General features: G+C 32.2%; 2 protein-coding genes across 3 annotated transcripts; one reads left to right on the top strand and one right to left on the bottom strand.

The window, feature by feature from the left end:
• Positions 1 to 3,804: 3,804 nt before the first annotated feature.
• Positions 3,805 to 6,140, top strand: LOC121241006 (protein BPS1, chloroplastic-like). Of its 2 annotated transcripts, none has more exons than XM_041138573.1 (2): positions 3,805 to 3,960; positions 4,840 to 6,140. In XM_041138573.1, exon 2 carries the CDS (start codon positions 4,853 to 4,855, stop codon positions 5,891 to 5,893), a length of 1,041 nt encoding a protein of 346 aa, XP_040994507.1. In that variant the 5' UTR covers positions 3,805 to 3,960; positions 4,840 to 4,852; the 3' UTR covers positions 5,894 to 6,140. The 2 variants fall into 2 exon arrangements, with proteins under 2 accessions (XP_040994507.1, XP_040994513.1); XM_041138579.1 differs by having other exon boundaries at positions 3,876 to 4,202.
• Positions 6,141 to 8,227: 2,087 nt separating this feature from the next.
• LOC121241005 (probable polygalacturonase) lies at positions 8,228 to 12,646 on the bottom strand. Its single transcript, XM_041138559.1, has 6 exons — positions 12,486 to 12,646; positions 11,924 to 12,259; positions 10,618 to 10,738; positions 10,346 to 10,520; positions 9,890 to 9,960; positions 8,228 to 9,129 (listed from the first exon to the last, which is right to left on the bottom strand). Exons 1-6 carry the CDS (start codon positions 12,519 to 12,521, stop codon positions 8,429 to 8,431), a joined length of 1,440 nt encoding a protein of 479 aa, XP_040994493.1. The 5' UTR covers positions 12,522 to 12,646; the 3' UTR covers positions 8,228 to 8,428.
• Positions 12,647 to 12,966: the final 320 nt, after the last annotated feature.

The raw sequence follows: 12,966 nt of genomic DNA, 5'->3' as shown, positions 1-12,966 counted from the left end.
AAAAATAATATTAAAAAATAATATTCAAACAACTTTTTAACTTTTTTCATTCAACTTTTTCATTCTCATTTTTCAATACTCAATAAAACATCTCAATTCAAGTTATTTCACTGCTATTCACAAAATTCTAAAGGATTATTTGCGAATAGAGATGATTTCATCTCATCTTAAAATTTTTCATCTCATTTCCTTCCCAAACATCACTAAAAAATAAATATTTTTTAATTTCAAATATTCAACTTTTTCATCTAATCATTACAACTTTTCTAAACTTCTAAATAAAATACAAAAAATAATTCAACTTTTTCAAATACAATATATATATATTAAAAAATTATATTCTAACAATATTTAAACTTTATAATATTTTTTAATTTTTTTTCTATTCTTTCTCAAAATTCCATCGACTATCTTAACTCAGATTATTTTACTATTATTTACATTATTATATATTTTTTATCTCATTTTATTTCTCAAACATCCATATCGCAGATATGTGTACAAAGTATTCAAACCCCTTGAGTAATCATACCGTAACTTTGGTGTGAAAAATACTGAACAAACTTAGATATTCTCATAGAAGAATGGAAGATCGATATTTTTAGGTCTTGGATATCCATCCATCCACACCTCAAGATTGGGAGGTTATGATTATAATTATTTAGCGGAAGTATCATACCTAACAAAAGGGAGGGAAAAGCAAGGATGAGTAGCAAAGAAATGTTTGTTTGTAGGATACAGAACTGTTTTCAAATGAACAATACTAGTCTTTTGGCTGTCTTTCGTTGGGATTTTTTTTTTTTTATTTCGTGATTAAGAAAATATTTTTTAATGATATTATGATTTTTTTTAATATTTAAAAGTGTTAAAAAATACATATTAATGTTTTTAATATATATATATAAAAAAAAACACATAAAATACACTAATAAAAATCCCAGGAGTGACTCTAGACATTTTATTTAGGTGTTTATATTGTAAATTAGATTTAATTTTTTAATTTTTTTTATTCTTATTAAATTAAAGTAATTCTTCTATTCGTTATCTTTATATTACATATTTATAAAAAAAATTAAAAATTTAAAAAAATGTGTGTCGCATAGACCATGAATATAATTTTTCTTTCAAATTAAGCAAACATACGTTTTCTCGTAGGTCTTGGGTCGACTTCATCGTCGTGTGAAGCTGAAATTAGCAGAGAGCCGTCGGATTCTGGCACTAACCATGGATGGACGGTGGCGATTGGTTTTTGACACAGACAAAACCGTCAGCCGTCGGATTGTTTAAAAATAAAAGCCAAGATGACATCATAGACGTGTTCGGCCAAGCCAGGAAAAGGCAGGCGGGCAGGCAGAAAACATTTGACAAAGAAAGAATTGGGTGTTTGGAAACAGGAATGACGATAGAAAAACCATGCTTTTCTTTGTTTGGAAGTAGGAGAATGCTTAAGATATATGTTCTCGTTTATTTTTAAAAAATATCTCATCTTATTATTATAATTTTTTTTTATTTTTAATATAAAATAAAATAAAAAATTTAATTTTTTTAAATTTTAAAATAAAAATAATATTAAAAAATATATTCTAATAATATTTTATTTAATTTTTTAATTTTAATTTTAACTCATCTCATCTTATCTCTAAAATTTCTGAAAACAAACGGCCCCTAGATACCTACTCTTTTAGTTTATAAAAAAGGTGATGCAGCAGTTTCACGTGATGATGTCTCACCAAAATATCGTACCAAATATGTCAGTGCTACTTTAGAAAATGAGGAAAACAGAACCAATTTATTTGCAAATCAATTAGTGTATTTATCAACACATTAAATACAATATGGATGTAAAGTTGCTATATATCAAAAAACTTAAAACAAGGGTTTTGATTTTTATTTATTTTTAATTGGCATCGGGTAAGTGGGAACGGAGTCCTGATCACAGGCTTTCGAATCCATAACACTTTGGCTTTATATGGTTCATCCTAAGACTACTATATTACTTCTTAGGGTTGTTTTCATATTTTTCTTTAATAAAAATGTCCAAATTAATATACTAATATATTTTTTTTATAAATAAAATTAAATGTATTATAAAAAATCCATTCTTGCTGGAGAAAGATGCTAAAACTTTTGTTAATAGAGAATAAATTTAATTACCTCTAGTGTATGTTAATTGATCAAGGAGACAGATAAGAAAAATGATGAAAAAAAAAAAATAATCAAAGATAACCTTAAAAGCATAATAGGAGAAGGTTAAAAATCACTTGAAAATAGAGTTGATTAATTAATACTGCTTAAAAAATAAATATACAAAACAAAAACATTAAAAAAAACTTTAAATACAAAGCAGTCTCGTTTGATTATATATATGAGATGAGATGAGATGAGAAACATATGAATAGTAATGAGATAATTTGTGAATAGTAGTGACATTATTTGACTTAAGATTTTTATAGAATTTTAGAAAAGAAAAGATAAAAAAAAAATATAAGTTAAAAAACGGCTAGAATATAATTTTTATTTTGGGTTTAAAAAATTGATTTTATTTTTTGTGTTTTATTTGAAAGTTTAATAAAGTTATAATAATTAATTGAAAAAATTAAAAATTTTAAAATTTGAAATTGAAAAACATTTATTTTTACATGATGTTTGGATGCGTTATTTACATGGTAGAAAACAAGAGCTTCTTTCTTTATTATGGAAAATCATATTCCAAAGCCGGTGTGTACGTAAAAATATATTTAGTAAAATATTTATATGACCAAATTTAATTTGAAATCTTAGTTTTAAAATTATTATAAGAATGTTTTATCCAATGAAGGACATAACACTCAAGCTACATAAAGAAAAAAGAAGAATAATTTAGGGGTCAAATTATCATGGCAAAGACATGAATTGTACTTGGAACTAAACTTACAAAAGTCTTCAACTTGACAAACTTTTTGCTTACACGGTAATTTCCATTCAATTTTGATTTTCCCATAAATCTGTTTTTTTTTAATAATATTATCTCTAGATCATTAAAGTTTTCATTTAACTTCCGATATGAGATCTAAGTTCCAATTTTCTCAATTGCAATGATCTTATCTAAATAAAATGAGAAAATAATAATAATAGGTAACATAATAATTAATATGATCATAAATTTCAAATCTTAAAACTATGGAACAAGTTTAAATTGAATGGTTATTTAGAGCATAAATTGAAAATTTTGGTAGTTTAGTAGCTATATTACAAAAAAAAAAAAAAAAATGTTACTTTAAATAAACAAAAGTTATCGAATTAAATTAGAAAAATATTTCAGACATAATATATTTTTTAAAAATAAATTTAAAAATTAACATATTTTGATATGATACGTCAGATTATAAAATTTATTTTACTTTAAAATTGATGTAATGAATTATATATAACTACATAATGCATATCTAAGTTTACTCTCATTAAATTATAGGAGACCTTTAATAAAGAATTATTGGCTGGCCTTTCTATTGAAGGGCGACGAGCTTTATCGAATAAAATAAAATTTATCTCAATTTCAAGCAAGATAAATAAATAATTACTTACTAATAAAATATTTTAATTATTTTAGTGGCAGGTGAATTCAAGAACCTGCCCACGTTTTTTGACCTAAAGCAAAGGAGAAGAATTTTCTACACCGGCCGGGCCCCATGACAGCCTGTATGCTGCCCGATGTTATTGACCAAACAAAATAATATTAATATTATTAATAGAAAAATAAAAAGATAAAATATCCGCTACCCTAATCCCACCCATCTCTTCACACGTTTCACCTCCTTTCTCACCGCCTCGGTTACTCTATCACTGCCCAGGTCACCAGCTTTAAAAGGAACCTACCTCTCACAGATCCGGAAACTTCAAGGAAGCAAAGAGAAGCGTAATAGTCGCCGCCTCTGAAATTTTCTTGCAAGATATTTGAGATCGTTCCGCGTTTTATATCAGGTTCGAGCCATATAAACCTTCTCTCTCTCTCTTTCTTTCTTTCATGTTTTGGTAATTTTTCTTTCTATTTTTCTATTTTTCTCTCCAATCTCCGAATAAGAAGTACCCGAAAAGTAGTCGATTACTTCTTTTTGGGTAAATCACCTATGACTTAGATCTTGATCTGATTTTTAACAATCGGAGGATAATTTCGGCTTCATATTGCTCTAATCAGTGGTCTGATTCAAAGATCTGACGGTTAGGTGAGTTATTTCGTTTATTTCTGGTTAGGATAATTGTTGTTTTTGTGGATCTTTGTGATTTCCGGTAGAATAGGTTGGTTGATTATTTTTGTGATGATGTTAAAGAAAGAGGTGCAGAGAAGCTCGATATTAAAGATTGAAACCTTTGGGTGTTGATATTCTGTTCTGCAAGAAGAGAATTTGGGCTTTTCATGTTGATTTTTCTTGGGCTGTCTTTTCATTTGCTCTAAAAAACTTGTAAAGATGAGAATATAAAGGGAAATTAATTCTCTTTTTCAGATTTTATGTTATTTTGTTTCTCCACGTGGATTTGGATTATAATTTCATTGTGTGCACATGGTTTGCAATAGTGAGGAGCGATTATGGATTTTTATTTTTTCTGGCATGGCTTTGGTTGCTGGGGAAAATGGATGAGAAGAAGCAAGTACAAAATATCGATATTTATTTCTTGATATTTGGTTGCTGGAAAACTTAGATCAGCAAAGCATAATGATTCTTTTGGGTTCCATGAAATAGGATTCGTTTTTAATCTCCCCAATAGGTCTTTTGGGCTCATAATTATTCTACCATGGTCTATGGAATTGTGCCCCTGTTCATATGGTTTTTCTGAAGCTTTTATCTGTTCTCATATATGCAGTTAAATCATCGACATGAGCCGTCCACAAGAACCACACCAGCCTTTCTTCCATTTTGGGAATCCTTTCCGAAGGTTATCACCGAAGGGTTCTCATCTGTCTCGAAAGCTTCTTTCACTGTTGAACAATTTTGAGGAAACATTGGCAGGGAGGCTGGAAAAGCTAAATCCAGATGACAAGGAAGAAATCCTTAGCTTGTCATGGATGAAATCCGCAATGGAGTCGCTTTGTGAAACTCATAATGACATTAAAAAACTCATAACCGACCTTGATCTCCCTGTTTCTGATTGGGATGAGAAATGGATAGATGTGTACTTGGACATCAGTGTGAACTTGCTTGATATATGCATTGCATTTAGCTCTGAGCTATCCCGGCTGAACCAGGGAAACCTCTTGCTTCAGTGCGTGCTGCACAATTTGGAACCCACCTGTTCAAAACCCTTTATCCGTGCCCGTTCTTCCCTTGATAGCTGGAGTCGTCATATCAGTTCAAAGAACCCCAGAGTTGAAAACTGTTGCACCATTTTGGACAAGCTTGTGGAGTCAATTGATCTTCCCAAGGTTAAGAATTCAGCCAAGGGGAAGGTTTTGATGAGTGCTATGTATGGAGTTAAGGTGCAGACGATATTTGTCTGTAGTGTCTTTGCAGCCGCCTTCTCAGGTTCTCCGCAAAAGTTGATAGATTTGGCTGTTGCTGACAAATATGTATGGGCACAAGTGTTTACCTGTCTGCAGACTAGCATTAATGTGGAAATTAGAAACATGTTTTTGGGTGGAAGATTTACAGTTTTGAAGGAGCTTGAAGCGGTTGATACAAGTGTCAAGAAATTGCATCCCATGATCCAAGATGGGGATGACCCCGTTGAAGCAGAAGCATTCCAGAGTTCTGTTTCAGATTTGGCAATGAGAGGGGAGAAACTTTCACTAGGACTAGATCTACTTACAAAGGAAGTGGATAGCTTTTTCCAAATAGTTTTAACTGGGCGTGATGCTCTGCTTTCTAACTTAAGATTAACTGTTACTGACTCTGACACAAAGCTTGGGGCAATGTATTAGAACGAGTTCTGAGTCGATGAAGTTGGAACTAAACCCTTTACGGCATTCAGATGGGCTTAGGTGTGGGGTTTTCTGTTTTCTTATTACTGATGATAGTATACCATCTTGTTTTGCAGCTTTTTGGTCTTTGTATTAAGTATGGTGTGAGTTACAAGGTATGTTGTATTACAGTACTGCAGATCTGTAAATGTATGATGTACTGCCTAATATCATCATCATTATTATATAAAAGGCTGGTATTGTTTGGGAAGAAGATTGTTATCCTTAAATGTTTCAACATCCCCCCCTCCCCCCATTCCCCAAGCAAACAAAATTCTACTGTTCTGTAGGATGCTCAGATTCTCTCATGGATGAGATCTTTTGTCTTTCTTTATCCTGAAATTCTCATTTGGAGGATCATTGGCAAGGAGTTTCTTCTTATTTTGCAGTGGAGATGTGCCTTGAGTAAGCATATTTGCATTTTCTTGCGAGGTCAAAATACAAGACAAGTAAAAGATCCGACTCGCGGAGAAATCACCTTCGGAGCAGGTATTATATTACAACCTACATATCTATTCCCCAAGTTTGACGTTGGAAGAAAGCTAATTAGATGAGGAAGAAGCAGCAGCCACGGGGAGGAGAGGAAACCGGATGGGAGAAACCTGTCATCAATATTTATTTTTATTCATAAGAAAAAAGATAAAATACCATAGAAAATTAGGTTTAAACAGACTTTGATAAGTCATTTGAAATCGGCTCGACGACTTGTGTTCAACTCGATTAACTTATGCTATCATTTAATAAGTTTATTATTTTCTATAACATTATGTTTAATGCTGTAATGAGAGTATTTTAAATATTGAAAAATATAAGAGAAACTCGACTTAACTTAAAAAAAGTTAATTTCATCTCAATGAGACTTATAAAATATTACAATATACAATTCAATTCAACCATTCTCAACATCTAAACGTACCCAGTTCTAATACTAAGGCTAATAGAATATGGACTTGTTGTATTTAATTCTTAATTTATTTTACCATTGTTTTTTTTTTTTTATTCATTATTTTACCATTGTTTTGAAATCTTAAATAGGCATGTGTTTTATTTGTTTTATTTCATTTTTTTTTTTGTTTTGGGCCTGCTAGTTTTCTTTTAGTGGGCTGTCAACCCAAGTGTGATTATTTGTGTAAAGAAAATAAAAGAAAACTGTTTGTTTGATCTACAAAAATATCTTTAAAAAAAATGACAAACTGACATATGACTTTGATATGTTAAAAACCTCCTACATTGTTCAAATGCCCTTTTAGTATTAGCCATACTTTGATCCATTTCCTGTAATGGGAACTCCCTTTTCTGTGATTCAATGCTTGCCAAACAGACAATTTATGTTAGGGGAGGGATCTCATCCAAAACAACAATACATTTTACTCATTTTGATGTATTTTTTATTATTATTTGAAGATCACGTTTTATACTGGTAGTTGATGAGGCCCTGTGTCACCTATTCTTGGCAACTCTACATGATGTCAGAGAAGCCTGTTTGCTCAACCCTTTCAGTTTTCATTTTGAGCAACCATCATTTATTGAAGAAAGAAAAATTCTATTTTCAAGCTGGTGTGGCTGAATCACCTTTCACACTGCTAATATGGTATGATTTGATTTGTGAGAGGAATTTAAAAACTTGAAACTTGCGAATCAAATTGTGCCATGTGAATGACATGTTCTCCACACCGGTTTGCAAGTAGAATGACTCGTAAAATATTAAGGAGCTCATATGGAGGCGTTACGTTCAAACCGGATCCAACTCATTGAGGATTATCTGCTCTATACACTCACTTAGATAGTAGCTGATGACTCGAACAATTGAACTAATTGTTGGGTCATCAAAGATAGAAAGCTCACTGTTATTCCTTCTTTTAACTCATATCGATCATGCAAATTAATCAGAAACACAATTTATCTCAAGTTCAAATCCCTGATTGCTGCTGATGGGAGTTTGGTCTCTTCCCACTTCACTCAGTAGTAAGTTGAAATCTCTATTTTTGTACTGGAGATTATTCTTGGTCACAAGCTCTAAACAGTATGATTTTGAAGATTTCCTGTGTTTGAAATAGTAGATGTGGCTATAAAGACTTGCTGCCAGGCTGAGCTAATCATCTTTCTCATATCTTTGTGATGAAAGTTGTTAACACCTGGTAGATGTTGTCATGCATGATTCATTGTTTTCGGTAGCCAAGAATGCTAACCCTTGGTCCTGGACACATCATCATCATCATTATCTCACTTGGGCATGGGGTCTTTCTGATATGATTGTGCAATTTATGTATATTCTGAAAACATTAGTTCTATAGCTAAGCTTAAACCATGAAGAAACCAGCCTTCAAAGGATTTGTTTCCCAACTTTTACTAATAATTAATACAAGGATGCATTTAAGTAGACATCTCTCGGCTGTTTTTTCTTCTTGTCTCTGTTGGCTAGCAACAATCTAGCTCTACCTTATAGGTAAGACTAATTAATACTTGCTGGTACAAATCAAGCAAGGCTCAAGCATTTCAGATTGTATACGAACACTTCTTCAAGTCTACCCTATCGATCGCCAAGCTATCAGCCGGAAAATCACATGCCGCAATCTTCTCTGGCCCTTGATCAGGCAATGAATCACACGGCGGAGGATTCACGCCACTTGTGATCCCTGCGACATCACTGCACATCCACTGCACTTTTTTTGACTTAGCTGCCGCCTTAATGGTCACGTTCGAAATACAAATACCCGTAAAGGGATCACCTGAAATCCCTTCCAATCTAGCCGCCTGTGACACATCCTCCGCCACCACATCCCTGTAGTTGATCCCTTTGACCTCCGGCAAGGCGTTCGGGTTGTAGTGACCATCAGCATGTGCTTTATAATTGCCATTCATCAAAAACACCCATTTCATGGTATGCAAGGTCAATCCTTTCACGTATATATCTTTCACGTACCCTCCTCTTCCTACCGCTGTCTTGATCCGAACCGCCGATTCGGTATTAATGGCCACAATATCCTCGGCCCTGACATCTTCAATCCCACCGGACATCTCGCTGCCCAATGCGATCACAGCGCTGTACGGGGAGATGCATGTGAGCCGTCTGATTACTAGTTGTTTGGTGGGCCATCCAAATTGTATTCCGTACTCATCCCAACCGCTCTTAACGGCCACACAGTCGTCTCCAGAGACGATGTAACAGTCCTCTATTCTAATGTTTGTGCATGAATCTGTGTTTTACATAAAAGAACCAAAAACAAACACAAGAAAACAATATAAAAGGGTTAAAAACTTCTTATTCCAACAAATTGTAGCAAAGTTATTCCATTAGGTTTGTTTCGTATAGTGCTTTTATTATATTTTTATTATTTTGGAAAACTAGTGTTTAAAAATTATGGATAGAAAGTTAGAAACCACATTTTCGAGAAGGGTAACGAAATCCTTATACTTCATTTACTATTATTTTATTGTCTAGTTATTTTTTTTCTTTTTTCTTTTTGAATCTTGATTGAAAATCTTAGAAAATGATATTCTTACAATCAACCAATGTAACCATGTAATTTAATTAAATTTTATAAAATTTTTACACTAGGACTTATAAACCGCCCAAGAATCGGACTAATCATTTCTTAATTTAAAATTTGAGTAATGATATACTCACAACATTTTATACAATACATTGCACAACAATGTGTTAAATAAGGAATATTTTTATAAAATATCTTATAAAAATAATATAATTTTATAAAAATACCTCTTATTTAACACATTGTTATTGTACAATGTATTGTACAAAATGTTGTGGGTAAATTATTTTCCTTAAAATTTGTGTAAAGTCCTTTTGAGCTTATTTGCCATTTTTATCCATAAAAAGACTAAACCAAACAGACCCAAAATGAATTTTAATAATAATAATAATCATCATCATAATCAAATAGTTAAAAGAAAGATTATAATAATTAACAAATGCTTATGAAGAAACGAACCTACCTGGATTGATACCGTCAGTGTTTGGAGATCTAACCGGAGCTATGATCGTGATCCCTTGCACAACTATGTTGCTGTAAATATATTTTCACAATTTCGTTATCCTCTTTAAATATATTATTTTGATCAGTTAATAAGATTAGAGAATCACTACATATAAAAAAGAAAAAGTAAACATTCGTTAAATCTATTTTACGATAAAAATAACTTTATAATTAAATTATTTGTAGCTAAAATATTTCTAATTAAAAAGAATTTATTCATCATTCAAACTCTCATCATCTTCTCATCATCTTATAATGTAGTATTAAATGATAGGTTTACAAGTAAAATATAATAAATAATTTTTGATCACATAATATTACATTATAGAATAATGGAAGGATAATGAGAATTGAAACAATGAGTAATTACTCTTCTAATTAAATTAGGAGAGAAGTATAGGGGCAGTTGGATTACCTACTGTAAACAGGATGAATGTTCCAAGATGGGGAGTTTAGGAGCGTTAGATTGGAAATCTGAATATTGTCAGAGAACATGAGTTCGATGAGGTAAGGGCGGGTGTATTTGAGCTTTCCACCGTGGAATTTCTGCCACCACATACTTCCCTGACCATCGATCGTACCGTTGGCACCTGATTTCAAATCCATCCAACAACAAAAATTATGTATGTGAATCATTATTATTTTTTATTTCTTTTTTGAAAAATTAGGTAATTGAATTATACGTACCTGTGACAACCACGTCAGTGAGATTTGTTCCAAAGATGAGACTGGTGTATCTTCCGCCGGCGGCATCCCGTCCTCGACCGTATGACGGCAAAGGTGTAAGCACCGGCCATTCGTTCATATCCTATATATATATATATATATATATATATATATATTATTTGATTAATCTCACACCTTAGAGGCTTGAAAGTTTGAATAGAAATTCTAAGTGTAAAAAACGTTGGAAAATGTACACTTTACACTCTTAAATCACTAAAGATTTTATATTTTTCGAGTAATGCTATTTATCATCTTCTCATCATTTTATAATATAATCTTAGATTATTGAAGACTATATCATCTAATATCACATCGTGAGATGATAAGATGATGATGAATAAATAGATGATAAATAAATTTTCTCTTTCAATTATGATTGTTGGGATGAATGGAAATAGAGAATGTGTTAGATTTATCAGTTTTGGGAGCAAAGTGCAACACTCTTTTGTAGTTCGAATATAAAAACGATTTCATCTCATCTCATTACTATAACTTTTTTAAATTTTCACATAAAATATAATAAACAATTCAACTTTTCAAATTTTAAAAATATAATAATATTAAAAAATAATATTTTATTTAATTTTCATCTAAATTCTATCTTATTTTATCTCACGATCCAAATGGGAGATGTTGATTCTCATTAAGGTGTTAAAATCTTGGAAGTGACAAACCGTAGACAAGAAATTGTTGCTTGGATGCTGGAATGGGGACGCAATTGCCTCTGAAAAAGCAAGCACAGATCACTCTGTCTTTTAGGAACTTGGCTACAGTCCCATGCTCAGGGGTTTTGTACTTTTGTGATAGAATACCATAAAGCATGTTAATTTCAGTAAAGGGATTTCCTTGCACCCAATTCTCACCAAAAAGTGTCAATTAACTGATATACCATACCTAACAAGTTGAAATTTAGATCAACATTAGGTATAAGAAAGGTTACTATTGTCCTTGTAGCAGGTAAAAAGTTTGAACTTTTGATTTCAATCCTTACCATTTCTGTCATCTTTAGTCATATTTATTGATGTGATTCATTTTAATTGAGTTCGCTTAAATAACAGAGGCATAGACCATTATGACACGAGGCACATGTAATTAGAAAGAGAAATACTCTGGCTACAAAGTCATTATGTAAAAATAATTTCACAAACAGATGTGGCTTCATGTGATTTGTCAGATTGTAAAATTATTTTTATTGTAAAACAGATCCGACGAATCGTATAAAACCACGTCAATTTGTGTGATAAAATTTAAGACGGAAAAAGAAGACCTGAGAAGCGAGGAGAACGGCATCCTGGTGGAGATAGAGAGTGAAGTGGCTGGTGAGTTTGAAGCTCCCAGTGAGCCATTTTCCAGGAGGAACATAAAGCAGAGCACCACCATCTGATGCATGCTGGCTTAGGCTGTCGATTGCAGCCTGAAATGCCTTTGTGTTTGAAGTCTTGCCATCACCAACACCATTGAAATCCGTCAGGGATGCACTGTGAGTTCTGCAGCTTATTGCTTTGTACTCAAACATGGAACCTTGAATCTTGGCTTTTCTGCTCTCTGCTCCTCTTTGGCTCAGAAACGCCACTACCATAAACACTGAAACTACCTTAATCACCTGTTAACAAAAAAAAGGAAATGAAGAACATGATGGGTTCTAATTCTGAAAGGGAAGCAAGGAAGCTTATGTTTCTTAAAAAAGAACACACACACACACACAGAAACCAGAAAACTTAAAGAAACATATGACTAGGAGTTTGTGCACATCTGAGGAGGAGTTGTTTGAAAAAACCATAATGTTTTGGTTGTTTGAGTAGAAAATGTAAAGGGGTTTGGAGATTTACTTGAGCTCTCATGGGACTTCTTCTTGAGAACTCCATTGGGGAGATGGCAAATTGGAATATGTTTGGTGGTGAAGACAAAGGAAGTATTTATAATGTCAAGTACACAGCATGTGAACATGGGATTCATATTTTCTCAAGTAGGCTTCCTGTTCTTATAAAAAATTAGAAAAAATATATAATTATGGTTTTACTTATATTTTTGTTATATATAAAAGACAAACGTCGTTAGCGGACAGTTACAAATTAGTTTCTTTAGCCATGAAGTGTGGTGAAACAGAGTGGTTGTATGTGCAGTGAGTCTCTTGCATGACCTTTAAAAACTTCCAAAAAGGACTCGTGGGATTTTACAAATGTGAAAGATCATCTCTCTTCAGATAATAGGGTTTATTATTAAAAATTAAGTTCTTATTTTTATTTTTTTTTACGTAAATTCTAGATTTTTTTATTTTTTTAAAAGAAGTGTGCGAGACTTGTATATCCT

The sequence above is a fragment of the Juglans microcarpa x Juglans regia genome, chromosome 1D (assembly GCF_004785595.1).
Source record: "Juglans microcarpa x Juglans regia isolate MS1-56 chromosome 1D, Jm3101_v1.0, whole genome shotgun sequence".
NCBI lineage: Eukaryota > Viridiplantae > Streptophyta > Magnoliopsida > Fagales > Juglandaceae > Juglans > Juglans microcarpa x Juglans regia.
Note: the sequence above shows the minus strand (reverse complement) of the source record. Positions and strands in the feature narration are given on the sequence as shown.

Excerpts from the sequence above, each read along its gene's own strand:
- LOC121241006 (XM_041138573.1), top strand. The coding sequence starts at position 4,853 with ATGAGCCGTCCACAAGAACCACACCAGCCTTTCTTCCATTTTGGGAAT.
- LOC121241005 (XM_041138559.1), bottom strand. The coding sequence starts at position 12,521 with ATGGAGTTCTCAAGAAGAAGTCCCATGAGAGCTCAA. Across the intron at positions 10,739-11,923 it reads CCGTTCTCCTCGCTTCTCAG|GATATGAACGAATGGCCGGT; the intron begins GTCTTCTTTTTC and ends ATATATATATAG. Across the intron at positions 10,521-10,617 it reads CACTGACGTGGTTGTCACAG|GTGCCAACGGTACGATCGAT; the intron begins GTACGTATAATT and ends ATTTGAAATCAG.